Below are 18,009 nucleotides of genomic sequence, written 5' to 3'. Positions count from 1 at the left end.
GCGAACTCTTGCATCTCTAGATGCAGACTTGACATTTTTTAGAATCCTAGTCCACACTCCTTCCTCCAATACCAAATTCAAATCTTTCTCCAATAATCTCTTGATAGAAGTTAAAGCTCCATCCCCCAGACTCTGAATTAGCAGGGAGTAATACACTGATGCCTCATGACCTTTTCCAAAAGCAGCAATCACCTCTCCCAAAGCACCTGCCACCTTAGTGGGGTGTGTGCTACTCCCAAAAACAGTACAGAGCATGTGGCGCAGCTGTAAATACCTATAAAATGGAGGTCTGGGAATCCCAAAATGATGACCCAAATTCTAAAAAGATCTCAACACTCCACTCTCATACAGGTCGCAGAGTGTAGTAAAACCCCTCACAATCCACTCTGACCAACAGAAAGGGGACTTGGTGATGCATAATTTGGGGTTCAGCCATATGCTTGAGGCAACATTTAAATAAATGTCCGAATTAAATACTCTGGCCACTCTTGTCCAAATCACGTGCAAATGTGAAATAACTGGGTGTGACAGTTAGTTTGATAGAAAGGCTTTGCAATAGCAAAATAGGGGCAAGGACTTCCTGTTCAATAGAAAACCAGGGAGGGGCTCTTTCAGGTGGAAGCGACCAATGAGCCAAATGTCTGGGACCAAACATATAATAATAAAACAAAATCTTGGGTAGGCCTAGCCCACCTTTGTCAATCGGCCTATGTAATTTGCTGAAATGTAGCCTGGGATGTTTACCATTTCAAATGAAGGACTTCGCTATGCTATCAAATTGCTTGAAATAAGAGAGAGAGACATCTATAGGGAGTGACTGTAGCAGGTAGTTGAATTTTGGAATGCAGTTAATTTTAATAACATTAACCTTCCCAATCATCGATAAATGTAATGAAGCCCACCTGTCCACATCACTCTAAAACCTTTTTATTAAAGGGTCAAAATGAACTTACTAAATCAGACAAATTTGCTGGGAATAAAATACCCAAATACTCAATGCCCTGTTTGGGCCACTGGAAGGTGCACGGCTGGAAGGCCGTTACTGGAGAGTACGCTGTCAGAGCCAAAGCTTCAGATTTAGACTAATTGACTTTGTATCCTGAGAACTTGGAAAAGGAATGAATAATTCTGTAGAGGCAAGGCATAGATCTAGTAGGTTCAGAGACAAATAATAAAATATCATCTGCGTAAAGCAGAAGATTATGCGCCACACCTCCCGCCATCACCCCTGGAAAATCGTCCTTCTTTTTTATCGTGGCTGCTAATGGTTCCAGGGCAAGACAGAACAATAATGGGGAAAGAGGACAACCCTGCCGAGTGCCCCTATTCAGAGTAAAATAATCTGAAATTAATCCATTTGTTTGTACCGCTGCTACAGGGTGTCTATAAAGTAACTTAATCCAACCAATAAATGTACTCCCGAACCCATACATTTCCAAAATCTTAAAAAGATAAACCAATTCTACCATATAAAACACCTATTCGGCATCAAGTGAGATGGCAGCGACTGGAGACTGATCATTCGCTACTGACCACATGATATTGATGAGACGCCTGATGTTGTCAGAAGAGCTGCGGCCTCGAATAAACCCCACCTGATCTATATGTATAAGAGATGTCATAACTTTACTTAATTGGTTAGCCAAAATTTTTACATCTAGCTGGATCAGGGAAATCGGGTGGTAACTTTTACACTTGCTTGGATCTTTGTCCTTTTTAAGAATCAGACTGATCCGGGCTTGTGTCATGGTTGGGGGAAGCTTTCCATTCTTTAATGATTCGGTATAAACATCTAACAAAAGTGGAGCCAATTCTGTAGCATAAGATCTAAAATATTCAGGGGCAAAACCATCTGTCCCTGGTGCTTTGCCTGTAGGTAAGGCCTTAATTACCTCATCAATCTCCTCCAAGGTTATCTCAGAATCAAGAGAATGTTTTTGCTCAGTCGTCAATTTAGGGAGTTCAAATGGTTCCACAAATTTTCTAATATCTTCATCAGTAGACGAAGACGTGGAACTATGGAGATCAAGATAGAACTCTTTAAAGGCATTATTAATATCAGTGGATGAGGTAAAAATTTCACCACCAGCAGATTTCACTGAGGGAATGGTAGAAAAAGACTCTCTCTGCTTTATATATCTAGCCAAATGTTTCATTGCTTTGTCCCCCAACTCAAAGTATGACTGTCTTGCCCTGAATAACCAAAACTCCACTTTCCGTTACAAAACAGTATTATATCTGTATTTCAATCTGGTCAATGCTCTGAGGCCATCAGATGACATTCGGCGCTTCAGCTCTGCCTCTGCACTTTTAATATTCCCTTCCAACTCCATGAGTTCTCGTGCTTTGGATTTTTTGATGAATGAGGCATACTGTATGATCCGGCCCCTATGAACTGCCTTAAGTGCCTCCCATGCCACGGCCACAGAAAATACTGAGGACCAGTTTGTCTCCATATAAACATTGATTTCAGTCTTTAACATTTGTTGGAAATCAGGATTTTGCAAAAGGGATACATAAAGCGGCAACTATATGATTTATTTTTCTCCGTATGTGGCAAAATCTCTAAACTCACCAGGGTGTGATATGAGACTAAGATATTTCCAATTGAGCAATCCACAACAGATGAAATGAGGGACTTATATATATATATCTATCTATTCTAGAATCAATCTTATGGACTGATGAAAAAAAATGTATAGTCCCAACCAGATGGTTTCAAAAGTCTCCAAATATCTTTAAGACCAAGATTTTTACACATCCTTTGAAGCATCAATGTTGCTCTAGGGGGTTTACACACTTTTGCTTCACTGTGATCAAGGACTGAGTCCATAGATTAAAGTCTCCTCCCAATATTATCATGAGGGGTGCCAGCGGCTTGCAACATCCCCCAACTGTTTGTCAACTATCTGTTCTGGACATACAAGATAAGTGACTCTGAGAATATGGCATTTCTACTCACCTGTGCTAACCTTACCTGATTGTCAACGATCTGCTCCAGACGTACAAGGTAAGTGACTTTGTTATACCTGAGTTTACGGCATATCTACTTATCCATTTGAAACTTGCCTGTTATACTACGAACCTCTCGGAATGTACTGGAAATGTGACTTTGAGAACTCTGAAAATACTGTCTCGTTATGCAAACATGCTCCTCTGTTTATGAAAGTGACACCTGTGACCCTGTCTGAAGTTTAAGTTACCTGTTTAAGTATACATGTAACATGATTACGTATTTAAAATACAAAATATAAGTAACTGTATTCGACTACAGTAACAATTTAAATCATTGGTAATTAGAATACAGTTACATTCAAAAAGTATTTTGATTAATGAAGAGATTACTTTTCATTTTATTGTCATTTGTTTCATTTAATATTTAGTCCTTTCAGGTGGAAAACATTTATACATATAAAAGTGCATTTGAACAGCGGTGAAACACTTTCTTATGATGTGTTACATTCATACGAGCAGACAGAGAAGTAAGTTTGAAGTAAGTTTGGAGCAGAAGAAATAGAAATAAACCTTGTGTAAATTGTCAGCTTTATGCTAAGCTAAAATGCTATTTCTATCCATTTTACATGCACGTTACCAGGCATGATCATATTTTGTTATCAAGGAAATTCACGTTGGATCTTAATTAATTTTTTTCTAGTAAGACCTTTGATATTAGGGCAAAAATCATATTCTTGATAAGTTTTGTATTGTTTTCCTTTAAAAATATCTAAAAATCCTTAAAACAAGATCAATTTGATTTATCTTGTTTTAGAAACAAAACTGCATAAGATATTTAGGTTTTTCAGAGAATGTATTTTTAATGTGTATTTTGTCTTACTGTACTGGCAGAGTTTTTATAGTCAAAACAAGTGAATAAATCTACCAGTGCTGAAGGAGTAATCCAAAGTATTTAGAATACGTTACTGACCTTGAGTAATCTAACGGAATACGTTACAAATTACATTTTACAGCATGTAATCTGTAGTGGAATAAATTTCAAAAGTAACCCTCCCAACCCTGCCTGTTTGGGCACGTGTTGATTTGGAATTAACCGTTTATGGATCTGTGCCTTCTGCCTTGGTTCAGTGTATAATCAAAGACTGTTCAGAGACTTTGTAACTTACCTGAATACATACCTCACTTGCTTACCTGCTTTTCCTGTGTCCAGTGTAATAAACTCCTGCATCTGGGTTCATCTCAAGCTCCTGAGTTGGCGTGTCCTTACACACATATTCTGTCGACTGAGCTTAACTTTGATTGAACCCAGAATATTCCTTCAAAGATAAAGTTCAACTTTTCCCTTATCAGTGGCACACTTAAGGAGACGTTAGGCAAAAAATGTTGGCCTCAGCCACCATTCACTTACATTTTACGGAAAAAGATGCATAAATTTGAAAGGTGGCTAAGGTTAACATTCTTCCTAGTTTATCCTTTTGTGTTCCTTGGAAGAACTAAAGTCATACTTGTTTGGAACAACGTGAAGGTATGAGAATGTATTGAACAAAGAGATTTAAATACCAGAACAATCACATAATTCTTGGAGAAAAGCAAAGAATGTAGGACACACCGGTACTTGCTCATTCATGCCACTTTAGTTGATGGTTAGACCAATGTAGGTTCCTAATTTTTGAGAGCATAATATCAGTGCATGTTTAACTTTTGAGTGCACAAGATGTGCGTGGATCGCGGAGAGTAGCATGAGCCTCCACGTGCTGGGAGTCTCCACGGAGTCATGCACAACGAGCCACATGATAAGATGCACGGATTGACAGTCTCAGAAGCAGAGGCAACTGAGACTTGTCCTCCGCTACCCGGATTGAGGTAACCATGCCACCACAAGGACCCACTAAGTAGTGGGAATTGGGCATTCCAAATTGGGAGAAAAAGGGATAAAAAATACAAAATAGAAAAAATACACAGGTCTCAGTGGTACTCGATACTGATTGGTCAAAAGCATCATCTAGCGATAGTCTGATATTTCTCGATAACAACCGCACATCACAGTATTAAGTGATCAGTCATCCAGGTTTGTGAGTCATATTTCCAACATAATGTATCATTGTGTGATATCAACAAGGTAATAAAATAATGCAACTCAAATTAATATCTCATGTCCATTTATTTATTTGGCAAGTAGTCTTGTAATAAGCTGGTGTGGCCGTGATGACACATGCCTGGCCCCAATTAGGCTAATCAAGCCCATGAGAGGGATAAAGGTGGCCTGAGGCGGCAGTTCGGGAGAGAGAGAGCTACAGGCAGCTGCCCTGTATGCGTTTGTGTTTGTTTTGTCTTTATGTTTTAATTTATCATTAAATGATTATTTATATTGTCAAGCCGGTTCTCGCCGCCTCCTTTCCCTTTTACCCCGTTACATGCCCCAAAGTGTGGAGTTTTGCCTTAAGGTCAAGCTTCCCGTACTGCCGCCTCCGGCCGCCTGTATCCCTCTCGTGGGCTTGATTAGCCTGATTAGGGGCCAGGCATGCGTCATCACGGCCCGGCCCTCCTCCTTGCCACAGCTGGATAACGGGCAGTCAGGTGGCCGTTTTCGCAGAACACCGACGCAAACCTGAGATGGAATTTTTTTTTCTAGAGAAAAAAGAAACCCATTTCTTTTTTGCAAAAGAAACCTATTTAGGGTGATTCAAAAACATTTCATTTGCAATAACGACTGGCTGACTGTACACTATAACTTACATAATTACTTAATTTTGGTCTGTTTGTCACACAAGGCTATCGTATGGTTTCATTACATCGCACTTTTATGGTGTCACTATGCAGTATTAAAGAAAAGGGAAGATTTGTTAATAATACATTAAAAAAGATTAAATGAAAAGATACTTCAAAGATTGTGTTCTAAAGAAAAAAAAACAGCAGCATACAGGTTTGGAACATTTGGTTTGAGTGTGTAAATAATGATCATTTTCGTTTTGAAGTGAACTACTAGTATAGAATAACGTTTCTACATTTTTGCAAAATTGGCTCATTTTACGAATCACAGCAGTTTCCTTCGAGAACTGAACACTAGAGGCGCTACAACAACGACTTTTTTCACAAATCACGAGTAACCAGTATACTATCAGTCATACTTTTCACCCTATTCCATATACAATGCTTTCTAATGACATCTAGCCTAAACACTTTTACACCATGAGAGCATCGTACACAGCAGAGATACATTCAAAAATAAGAGAAATATGTCTATTAAAAGCTCCAAAACCGCTTTAGTGAGAAATCATTAATATCTGTGATTTGTTTACAGTCTTTGGCATTTTCTTGTAATATAACTCACTAATTATTAAGCAACTGCATGAAAACATGGTGCCATTATTGAAGGTTAAACTGTAATTAGTGGTACTGTGACAAACATGATACAGGCTACCAAATATAAATCAGGGTTCCCACAGTATAGCGCTTGGATAAGTGACTGAAGAGATATTGAGAGCACCTGGAGGGATGGCTGGCTGCGTTCCACTTCACTTAAAACATCCACCCGCTAACTTCCCTAAGCACCTATAGTTCCTATATTCAATCATTGTTTATATATGTTTAAGTTCACTTTTATGCCACAATGTCATCTACTGTATACAGTGTAGAAAAGAATGAACTCATATGTAACAGAAAACAATTAAATACGATCAACTTTACCTGCGTATCGGAATTTTATTGAGACATATTCAACAGTGTATGGTATACCATGATTACTACATTTACCATGGTCAAAATACATAACATCCGAATTGTCCCCCTTTTTTAATTAATAGATGAGTAACATGCAAAATTTCAATTACATATTTACCACTGAACTAGAAATGTCCACATTTTTCATTTCAGAAATCTGGTCACCTTACTCTAAACCCCTTGATTTTGACCGAGGGAACAAGCCAACGCTGATGTATGTTTCAGGCAGCTCCATATCCCACAATCCAATTGGATTCGGACGTAACAGCAGATCACGCTTCACCTTCCCCCACCCTACACAACTCTAGTGAATGATAATGGCTAGCCGCTTACAGCTGTATGTTAAGTTAGGTCAATTAAGCAGTTCATATCCAATGTATTAAATGCAATATTACCTTTTTCGTTTGGGTAAAACTTGTTTAATCATTTCTAAAAATTAATTTGAATAAAAAGTTAATAAAAAAAAAGTTATACATGCCACGATTTACACATAAGCCTCTTAAAATACAACTAAACTTTACCTGAATCTGTGATTGCATCAATCTCTGAAGATGTGGTTTTCTCAGGTGCAAAAATCATCAAATAATTCCTCCAAAAAACATTGGTCTCATTGCAAGAGCGATAATGAGCTTCAAGTGATCAAGTGTTTAGGCCATTCTATTTCAACCCACTGCACGGGTTCCACCAGTAGTGGGCACTCACGCAACGTAAGCAGTACATCCAAGTACATCCAAGTACATGAGATGGATAGAAGTTAGCGAGGAAAGGGGCTTAAAATTTGAAGTGGAACACAGCCGCATGTTTGAAAGCGAAACTGAAAGCACGCATAAATTGCTCAAACGTTCTCTATCACTCCACAGACCGTCTAACTGCAGAGACTGATGCAACATCACATATACTCAGATATGCATTTGCTTCTTTATTTGTTGTTTAATTAATTTGTACATCTGTTTGCAGCACCTTTGTTCTTTCCGTGTCTAACCGTACATCAAGTCAGAATTACTACTGAGCACCTTAATATTCATACACATGTAATTCATATACATTTTAACACAAACTGGCATATTCATCTAAATTACAGCATGTCTGAAAATGTACATTTGCAAATGCTTTATTTGCCAATAACTCACCTTCCAGTGGCCGCAGTATCATGCTTCGTGTGTGTGATTTCGTGAGTGCGGCAATTGAAAGAATAGGTGTACCCCTAGTTGCACTTGTGATGCAAAGCATCAGTGTACGAGTCCTGAAGAGCATGCAAGTCGACATGTGAGACGAAAGTGTCATAGAAGCACCATAAAAAAATAAATAAAAAAAAGCATTTTCTTCAGCAATTGAGGTTTTCATCTCACATTTGCTTTTTATGACAATATCGGTTAGGTTTAAGTTTCAGGTTATGGTAGCGAGGAAGGTTTCATTGATTTAAAACTCAATAGAAAATTAACCTTACAAACCTAATCTGTTCGGGAGAGAATTTAACTCATTTTTAGCGCCCCTTAGTGGACATTTTACCTCTGGAACTGCCGCGATACATGTCATAAACCATAAAAATATCACCACAGTAATTTATGAGATTGGCCTGTCTAAGGTAACCTGTAAAGGGTCAAGTTGTACTGTTGCACTGAAACATAAATGCTAGTGGTTAACATCATGCTGATAACATTGCATTAGATCAAAGGTTTTCTTTTATTTTCTCTCAAGTACAAACTTTAAAAGTAATACAGCAAAGTCACCTCCACCCAGCAGGAAATAATCCCCCAAAAAGCTTTCATCCATAGACCTCACAAAACCCCACTCAAAATTCCAAAACCTGGACTAGAATTACATTAAAAACTTAAACCAGGACTAGACTCCATCTTTGACCCAGTAACAGGCTTTGACCAGCTTATTCTTGACAACGGGTCTCAAAGGTTTTTCAGAATTGACTTTAAACACAACAGCTGAAATCAATCATCTGTTTAGAGTGTACTAACTGTGAGTGGCAGACTACCAATGAATTTTCAGCAGGCCAGCATAGAGCTGTGCATATTCCTCCACAGTCTCATGGTCTGCTGAGGGTTGCGCTGGTGCACCAGAAGCAAGTCTTGGTGTACACATGCATTCTCTCGATCTTGTTCCCGAATGTCAAATGTCCTGAAGCCATTATGTTTCACTGGACTGATTCCAAGTGCTTTGAAGCACATCCCTGTGTAGACGTCATCAATAGGGAAGAAGGGTATGTAGAAGGAAACATGGTAAAGAGATGGGATTAGGTTTCCAGAAAAGAGAAAACCACCACCAGCAGCATAAGGAGGGTAAGGACCTTCATAGAATGATTGAGGAACATAATATTTTATTTTAGGGTCTCGTAAGGGGCTGGCTTGTTCAATGATTTGCCCGGTGTACAATGATGAGGCCTGTGCGGGGTCTAGTGATTGCAAATGATTAAGTATTGCTTGAGTGTTGACAAAAACATCATCATCGCCCTTAAAAACAAAAGATATGTAAGGACAACGATCAAGCATCCATTTGAAGAACACGTGCTCCTTGAGAGTCAGGTTGAAAAAGGAGTCCTGTAAATCCCAAACGAGAAGGTCTTGAAACTGCTGAGCCTCCAATGAAACCAGTTTATCCAGATTGGGATCATCCGCAGATGATCGACCCAACAGAAAGACCGTTCGCACCTGCACTCCATTATCATATGACCCTTCTCTTCCCCAGGTCTCTCGAATGGCTTCACGCCTCTCAAAGTGCTTTGGGGTGGATTTGATTGCAAAGAGAAGGAAAATCTGATCCTCTTCCTTCTCCAAAGCACACTTGCCAGGCTGATCGATAAGAATCTGTGGATCTCGACATTCCATGCCTTTTAGGAAATCCCCATAGAGCAGCGGGTATGACTTAACATCCTGAATGTTTGTTTGCAGTATATCAAAATTCTCAGGCTGACAGCGAAACCTGCTACGGGGGTCCTCACGTGTTTGATTTTCAGCTACATCATAATGCCTGAGGAGAGAATTAAGTTTTCTGTTCCAGAATGCACCATTTTTTGGAATGTCATTTCTGAAGCTCTCGGAAATAGTGAGTGGTGAGAGTTTATTTGGTGAAACGATGTTGAATTTCTTTCTGACTGGTGTAATCACAATAGCGGTGGGTTTTCGAAGGATGGCTATTGTCACTAAAGGAATTTCAGTCAAGTCTCTTTGAGAATGCGCCACATCCTTTAGCTTGGAATAGAATATGACAAGGCAAAGGCTGCTAACAAATGCTATGAGAAAGAACATTATATACTTTATTCTCATTTTAAAGCAACTCTGTGTTAAAAGTAGCTCACACTTGAAAAACAAGAAAGGATGTTGGCCTGTACAGGAAATGGTAGTGGGTTCACACAACAGAACGAACTTGTGTTGAAGCACCACCCACAGTCTCTGTTTGTCCTTGGGGATCAGTGTGTGCTGATGTTACGTTGTTTTTTTTATAGTCAAGACCAACACATCCTGTTACACAATTATTTGCATATTTTTTAAAGAAAAAGAACTCCAAATTGAATTCAGGGTCTTCAAATTACGCCTAGAAGACACAAAGAAAAAAATTCTAGTGAGATCATTGGAACATGACAATGACAATTTCTGTAATGGCACATATTGAGGACTAAAAACAGTTTAGATGCCAACTTAAAGTAGTCTGAAGCCTCATGTGACTGCACTTTATGTACAATGCAAGTCGTCTTAAACAGTAACAGTTTTGGTGTCAAAGATATAACAGACCTCTCACAAGTCCCTGGTTTGTGGGTTTATGTGGAGGCAAGTGGAAAAAATAGAAGTATTGTAAGCTTTGCTTTAATACTCACTAACTTTAATAAGCCTAAGTTAAGAAACCCAAAATCATTAGTGGTCCTCAACTGATGGATTACATCCCAAAAATGGGTCACAGGTCTGTTTTGATAGGGTCGTGGACAGCAGTGAAACAACAATGCTAAATTCCAAAATTAAAAAGCATCTAGCCTATATTTTCGTGCATACATAAGATAGCAAAATAAAGAGGCTTTATGAAAAGGGATGAGAAAACACTTCCCATGGCTTTTGTTGTTGATGTCATAGGCAATAAAAAATAAAAAATAAAAAAAAAATAAAAATCACACTTCTGCTATTGTTTATGCACTTACAAAATTATTCCTATTGAATTAATCGTGACTTGACTGGCCCAGAATTAGTTCGCAATTGGGCAGAGGCTACCTCGTCGAGGTGCTCTCAGACTGATTAGGTGCGGATCCAAGTGCGATTGCTGTGTTCATATATGCCTAAACGAACCAAAGTGGAGAAAGCGCACCAGGTTCTGAAACAAATGCAGGTGCCAGGTGTATAAATGCCCTATGTTTCTATTGTCAAAATCCTAACACATTTACACTGGCGGCCTAAAGTTTGGAATAATATACAGATTTTGCTCTTATGGAAAGAAACTGGTACTTTTATTCACCAAAGTGGAATTCAACTGATCACAATGTATAGTCAGAACATTAATAATGTGAAAAATTACTATTACAATTTGAAAAAAAATGGTGACATTTCACCCCACGCTTCCTGTAGCACTTGCCATAGATGTGGCTGTCTTGTCGGGCACTTCTCATGCACCTTACAGTCTAGCTGATCCCACAAATGCTCAATGGGGTTAAGATCCATAACACTCTTTTTCAATTATTTGTTGTCCAATGTCTGTTTCTTTGCCCACTCTAAGCTTTTAGTTTTGTTTTTCTGTTCAAAAGTGGCTTTTTCTTTGCAATTCTTCCCATAAGGCCTGCACCCCTCAGTCTTCTCTTTTCTGTTGTACATGAAACTGGTGTTGAGCGAGTAGAATTCAATGAAGCTGTCAGCTGAGGACATGTGAGGCATCTATTTCTCAAACTAGAGACTCTGATGTATTTATCCTCTTGTTTAGTTGCACATCTGGCCTTCCACATCTCTTTCTGTCTTTGTTAGAGCCAGTTGTCCTTTGTCTTTGAAGACTGTAGTGTACACCTTTGTATGAAATCTTCAGTTTTTTGGCAATTTCAAGCATTGTATAGCCTTCATTCCTCAAAACAATGATTGACTGATGAGCTTCTAGAGAAAGCTGTTTCTTTTTTGCCATTTTTGACCTAATATTGACCTTAAGACATGCCAGTCTGTTGCATACTGTGGCAAATCAAAAACAAATACAAAGACAATGTTAAGCTTCATGTAATGAACCAAATAGCTTTCAACTGTGTTTGATATAATGGCAAGTGATTTTCTAGTACCAAATTAGCAATTTATCATGATTACTCAAGGATAAGGTGTTGGAGTGATGGCTGCTAGAAATGGGGCCTGTCTAGATTTGATCAAAATGACTTTTTTCAAATAGTGATGGTGCTGTTTTTTACATCAGTAATGTCCTGACTATACTTTGTGATCAGTTGAATGCCACTTTGGTGAATTAAAGTACCAATTTCCTTCCGAAACAGCTAAGTCTGTACATTACTCCAAACTTTTGGCCACCAGTGTATAAAGTAGACTTTTGATAAGGGTTAAAAATAACAAAACCTTATTGTTCTGTAAGCTCAAATGCAGTTTAGATTAATCACTTTAAATTATCTGGTTCGTTCTGATATAGCAAACATAAAAGGGATAGCTCACCCAAAAATTATAATTCTCTTATCATTTACTCACCCACATGCTGTCTTAGACTCCAAATGGGCTGGATGTCAAGATTTAGAGTGAAAAAGGAGTTACATTCTGGATTGTTTCCGTTATAAAGTTCCTACAAGAATGCATTTCGGCAATTCTGTTGTGCCCACTCTATATAAACAAGCACGCGCTGTAATTGTACAGCAGGGGACATTATCAGTGCTAACAGACCTGCCCTCTCCTCTGATAAAGTGGATATTTTGATTTTCCTGGGGGAAAAAAAACCCCTGAAAATTGAGTGATAAGTACAAGTGGTGAGCTGAAAGGCAAAAGACACAGAAATCTGCACTGCTAATGTCTTAATTTTGTTACACTTATTATAATTGCACTTTTTTTACTTTTATAATTATGTTTTTAAACAATGTGCATAGAAGAGCCTCTTAAGTTTTGTATTGTAATTTCGTTGAAGAAAAATGCATAGTGCAGTCATGTATAAATGAGCATTCACAGAATGAATAAGAATTGTTGCCCATCAGACACTGTGTTTTCAAAATAAATAATTTAAAGATTCTTTGTTTTCCTTGCTGTACCGAAACCGAACCATGACCCCAAAACCGAGGTACCGAACCGTGAATTTTGTGTACCGTTGCAGTCCTAATATAAGCCTACTTACTGTTTTATTTTGAAATATAAAAAAGTCAAAGCAAGAGAAACAATTGCTGTTGCAGAGGAAATGCACACATTTGTTGGTATCATTTTACTTTTTATTTGTAACCAATAAAATATTTAGTTCTTGAGTTAAGTCCCAGGTATACTTTTTGCATGTTCCGGATCGCCGACCACCTGGTCGACCGTGTTGCCTTTCCGAGTATACTTTTCTGACTGCGAATAAATAGGAGGGCGTTCAACGCTGCTTTGTGACACCCTTGAAGGGCACTGCAGAAAGGGGACACCATACGAAGGGGTGTTTCAAACGAAAGTGGGCAACTCAAGCCCTCCACGAAGGGCCCTTGCACAACACCGTTAGCAAAGGGTACATGCGATGTTCACTTTGAGGAAGTAATTTTACCATTTATGATCACGAGACCCTGGGTGGCGTGTCCTCGGGAACATATTACATGTTCAAACACTCAGGCAAGCACTATAACACTTTTATAACAGATACTTCTCCTCCTCCACAGTTTACAATCATCCTCATACATAAGATAGTAGACAGCCATAAGCAGAGAGGTACTCCAAAAATGGCTAATTTTTCCTTTTGGCTAGTCTAAACCCTGTGGTTTATTATTATTTATTTATTATTAAGACCTCTCATGCAACAAATAACTTTCGCCTGGAAAAGTTCATTCATGTATTTTATATACATTTATGTACAGATATATTAATATTATTATTATTATTATTATTATTATTATAACAGCAACAGTAGCCTAAGCAATTTTAAATAAAACACAAAAGGTAATGTTTGAAAAAATAAAAACTACTGCAAAAACTATATTTATTTGCAACAAATTTACAGCAATAAATAAGAGATTCTTGTTAGAACGGCTGCGCTGCGTCCTCATGGTAACGTTTCAGGCGAAGATAAAGTGGAAGTGTGTGTCTTTCATTACTCCCATCATCAAGGGTGTTCCGAACAGCCATACATGAGACGTGAGTGCCCTGCTCCCTCCAGAGTTCCCACGTCAAGGGCTCAGCCCTTTGGAGGGAGTTGGGCATAGAGATGCTCACTTCCATTTGGAATTCACCCTCTTTTAGTACAGGCAATGGCCAGCGCATGCACAGACGACACGTGCAGCCGAGGACCACGTGCGCGACTCAAGAAAATCTAGGCAGCACGGTCAAGCTGTGCAGCTGTGCTGATGATGCAATTTGCGTCACACATACTGTGCGCAGAGAGATCCGCAACGCGCAAAGTATACTTTGGCCTTTATTTGGGAACATGTGCTACCACTGTATGGCTGCCAGTTTGGAAGTTGCTCAAACTTTCTCTGTTTTGCCCTCAAAAACAGATGAACAAACCAGGAGAGGAATGGTAAAAAAAAATCTCACATTTAGAGATTAATAAATCAAATGATACTTGATCATATTTATTTTATTTGTATTTAACAGCAATACTTAGTATTTGAAAAGATGGATTTTCAAAAGATTTTTCAAAAGTGCAGGACACTGCCTGAGTGATGCTCAAGAAAATAAATGAATAAAAACAGCTGATAAACACAAACAAGTTTAACTGATCTGTCTATAATTATAATCCAGAAATATAACTTTCTTTTCATGTGGGCTTATAAAGAACAGTGCCTTTGAAAAGCCTGTTTGCTCATTGCTTAAATGCAGAATAATTATTTTATTTGTTTAAACAATAACAAACATGTTCTACAATGTGAAACATTGTGTTTTTTATTCATTAAAAAAATATATATATTATGTGTTTACCTTGACTCTAAATTATTTCGGTTTATTTCCCACTGACCACTATAGTTCCTAATAAGCCCACTGAGCAAATAACCCATTGATCCTCATTAAACTGAACTCCTTGTCAACGCTACATACTGAATCCATTTTCATTGCAGGGAGAAAAATGAATAGGTACAGAAAAAAAATTATTAGGACTGTCAGATTCAGAAATTAAACATTTACTGGTTTGAGGTCTAAATCTAAAATAATAATCAAAATGTAGGTGTTTATTTAGTCAAATGTAAAGCATTTAAATTTTTTAAAAGCATAGTGTGCTGCAACGAGGAGGAGGGCGTGTCCGGGCCGTGAGGATGGACGCCTGCCGCTGAATTACCCCAATCAGCCGGGAGAGGGTTAAAGAGCAGCTGGAGACGCCAGTTCGAGAGAGAGTTTCACACAACATGCAAACGTGTGCATTCTGCATTGGGCCAGGAAGGTCAACAGTGAGCGTCACACGGAGATGTGCGTGTGTCTGCCGGCGTGTGTGCTAGATAGCACTTTGTATGTTGTGTCTGAGTGAACTGTTTTAAGTCCTATGTGAAGTGTTTACCAGTTCCCACTTCCTCCTTCGATAGGGAAGGCAGAGGTCTGCCCCATGGGCTTATTAAGAACACATGTGGGCTTAATTGGTACACATGTTTTTTATAAACCCACTCCAGATTTTTCACTTTTGCAGTTAAATAAAGTAACTTAATTTTGACAGTTTATTAAACAGTTCATACAGTTTATGACTACCACAATATTAATATGAAAAATAATGCTTCAGTCTTCCCTTCATCCAGAGCAAGTACACTTCCTTGTGCCGACATTTTTACATTCAGTACTTGTTGATAACACAAACTATCTGTGAAATTAGGTACTTGCAATACTCCTGCGGATATTCTGTATCATACCAAAGCGAAAAAATGCTGCGCCTCCAAAGGGCTCACAAACGCTGCCAGCTGGGCATTTTCAGGAGAATGCCTGGCATTTTGAACTGGCAAAAAACGCTTTGGTGGACACACGGCCTAATGCAGGCTGTATCTGACCTTGCTTAAACACTCAAAAATATATAAAAATGCATAAAACAACTATCAAATTACGGAATTAATAAAAGCCATTAGGTCTTAATAATAAACAGCTCTAAATGTGCAGCATTAAAAGCATCTCTCATTTTTTGCCCATTTGTCTTAATTGTAACAATTCACATTTAAATGATTTGCAATTCAAGAGAAATATGATAGTTTACCTTGAGTAGTTTTTCATGACACTGAACAGAAACCCAGAAAAAGATGACCAACCAACCTTTACTTCTCTGAATTCAGCACAGATGTGAAGGAACTGAATTGTATCAAAGGAAACTGCAGTTCTCACAATTAACACCCTTGACTGAGTGTCTTGACAAATGTGTCCTTTTAGTCTTCCTTAAACTTTCAAGAACAGAAATATAAGGCTGCAATGAATGACTTTTTATTTGAACACTGATAAACTGTAGTAAAGCACACAAATGAAAATTCTTGTCCGGCCACAAAACCAAAAACCTGAACTTTAAATTTAGCCTTTGTTTGGAATAATTAAAATGAAATGAATATTATAATTTTACTAAATGATTACACTTGTTCGTGTTCAAATGGCATAACTAAAATAAAATCTAGGCCCCAAAAACTATAAAAATATTATAGAAATATTGAATTGACTTATGCTCTCAGCTTGCTGGAGAGGAAGAATATCAGTGATTATTACACGCCTCTCTGGAATACTCTATTCTGATTGGTCAATGGCGGCATCTAGTGGTCTGATATCTCAGAGTAACAACTGCACATCCACATTGCAGATCGCTCATATTGGTACTGCGAATTTGCGAGTCATCTTTCCTGCTTCTGAGATCACTGTGCAGTCTCTACAAGTAAGCTAATAAAATAATTTCAACTCAAATAAATGTTTTATGTGCATTTATATATTTATTTGGCAAGTAGTCTTGTAATAAGATGCATAATGAGCAGTCATTTATTACAAAATAAACTCCAGCAGAACTCTGACACAAATCGACGATGGATTTCAGCTGTTCAGCGATTTCATTTTTCTCATATAATTATATAATTTCAACGCATGTCAATATTGTATGTCCATCTATTTATTTATTTTGTTTGTTGCCTTGTAAGAAGCGGGATAATGTACAATCAGCCTGTTGTTATCACAAAATAAACCCCTTTATTTATTTAAGACCTGATCACCCTGTCAGGCTTTATTTAGCGATAATGTGTATGAATGTACATTATCCCTTACATAATGACTTCAGTTTTGGTCTGGTCAAACAGCTATCGCATGACTTTAGAAAACATGGAATATGCCACACCAGTAATTTGGACTACATTTATGGTGCTTTTTGCCATTTTTGGGCAAAATACCCCTTTAAGTGACAATGGCACAATAACATTAACCCAGAACACAGGATGCTGTTGTGTTTGGGTTTGGTTTGCTATGTCTTTAATGTTGCTGTGTTCTGCCCCCACAATAAAAACCACACTGCACACACATACTTTCAGTACATGTAGCTGATACAAATCTATTAATAGTAGTAAAGATAAATCCCTGATGCAACTAATTTCATGAAGATAATAGCATGGAAATGAAGACCCTCAAGACCCCGGCATACTTCAAGAATGAACGGGTGTGACGTAATTTAGAACAAAATCTGGCCAAAACGATGGTGTTTTTTAGTTAGATTCTGTGGGTCGTAACAGCTCGCCAGTGCAAAATTTCAGTAAAACTTTGTACCACTACTAAACACCTTTTTCCTGTCATTGGTTCACATCGCTGCAGTTGTGACTTGGAGCTCATTCAATGTGAACCCACTTTTTTTTGGATGATCCGATCACAAATGGTCAGATCACCCAAACCCAAACGATTGACTATTTTTAGAAACAAAATACTTTTATACTTTTTAACTACAAATGTTCGCGTCCGTACATCTCTGTGACGTGCACTCATGAGAGGGATGTCGTAAGCTCGTTGGTAAGGTCAAGCGTCACGTGGAGGAGACAGGAAGCGCGTCATTGTTTACATTGTTTTTTTTTTTTTGGAAATGTTTTTATTTTTTATTTTATATTGTTTTGAAATTGTTTTGGACTGTTTTGATTTCTGAACAGCACAACTTTATCTTGTATACAATGACGCGCTTCCTGACTCCACATGACGCGTGACCTTACCAACGAGCTTACGTCATCCCTCTCATGAGCACATGTCACAGAGATGTACTGAAGCGAACATTTGTAGTTAAAAA

The 18,009-nt window shown here is 38.1% G+C and overlaps 1 protein-coding gene across 5 annotated transcripts in view; it reads right to left on the bottom strand.

Annotated features, from left to right (window-relative positions):
- Positions 1 to 6,655: 6,655 nt before the first annotated feature.
- Positions 6,656 to 18,009, bottom strand: part of LOC127416961 (N-acetyllactosaminide beta-1,3-N-acetylglucosaminyltransferase 2-like) — a 36,399-nt gene continuing 25,045 nt past the window's right edge. For 3 of the 5 annotated variants that reach the window (XM_051656610.1, XM_051656612.1, XM_051656611.1), the window contains one exon: positions 6,656 to 10,218. In XM_051656610.1, the coding sequence (XP_051512570.1) occupies positions 8,673 to 9,950 (1,278 nt within the window). In that variant the 5' untranslated portion in view covers positions 9,951 to 10,218 and the 3' untranslated portion in view covers positions 6,656 to 8,672. Of the gene's footprint in view, positions 10,219 to 15,975; positions 16,102 to 18,009 lie in introns of those variants that run through there. The other 2 variants (XM_051656608.1, XM_051656613.1) reach the window with 2 other exon arrangements.

Source organism: Myxocyprinus asiaticus, chromosome 26 (assembly GCF_019703515.2).
Source record: "Myxocyprinus asiaticus isolate MX2 ecotype Aquarium Trade chromosome 26, UBuf_Myxa_2, whole genome shotgun sequence".
Lineage (NCBI taxonomy): Eukaryota > Metazoa > Chordata > Actinopteri > Cypriniformes > Catostomidae > Myxocyprinus > Myxocyprinus asiaticus.
The sequence above is the reverse complement of the archived record's forward strand: the minus strand, read 5'-3'. Positions and strand labels throughout refer to the sequence as shown.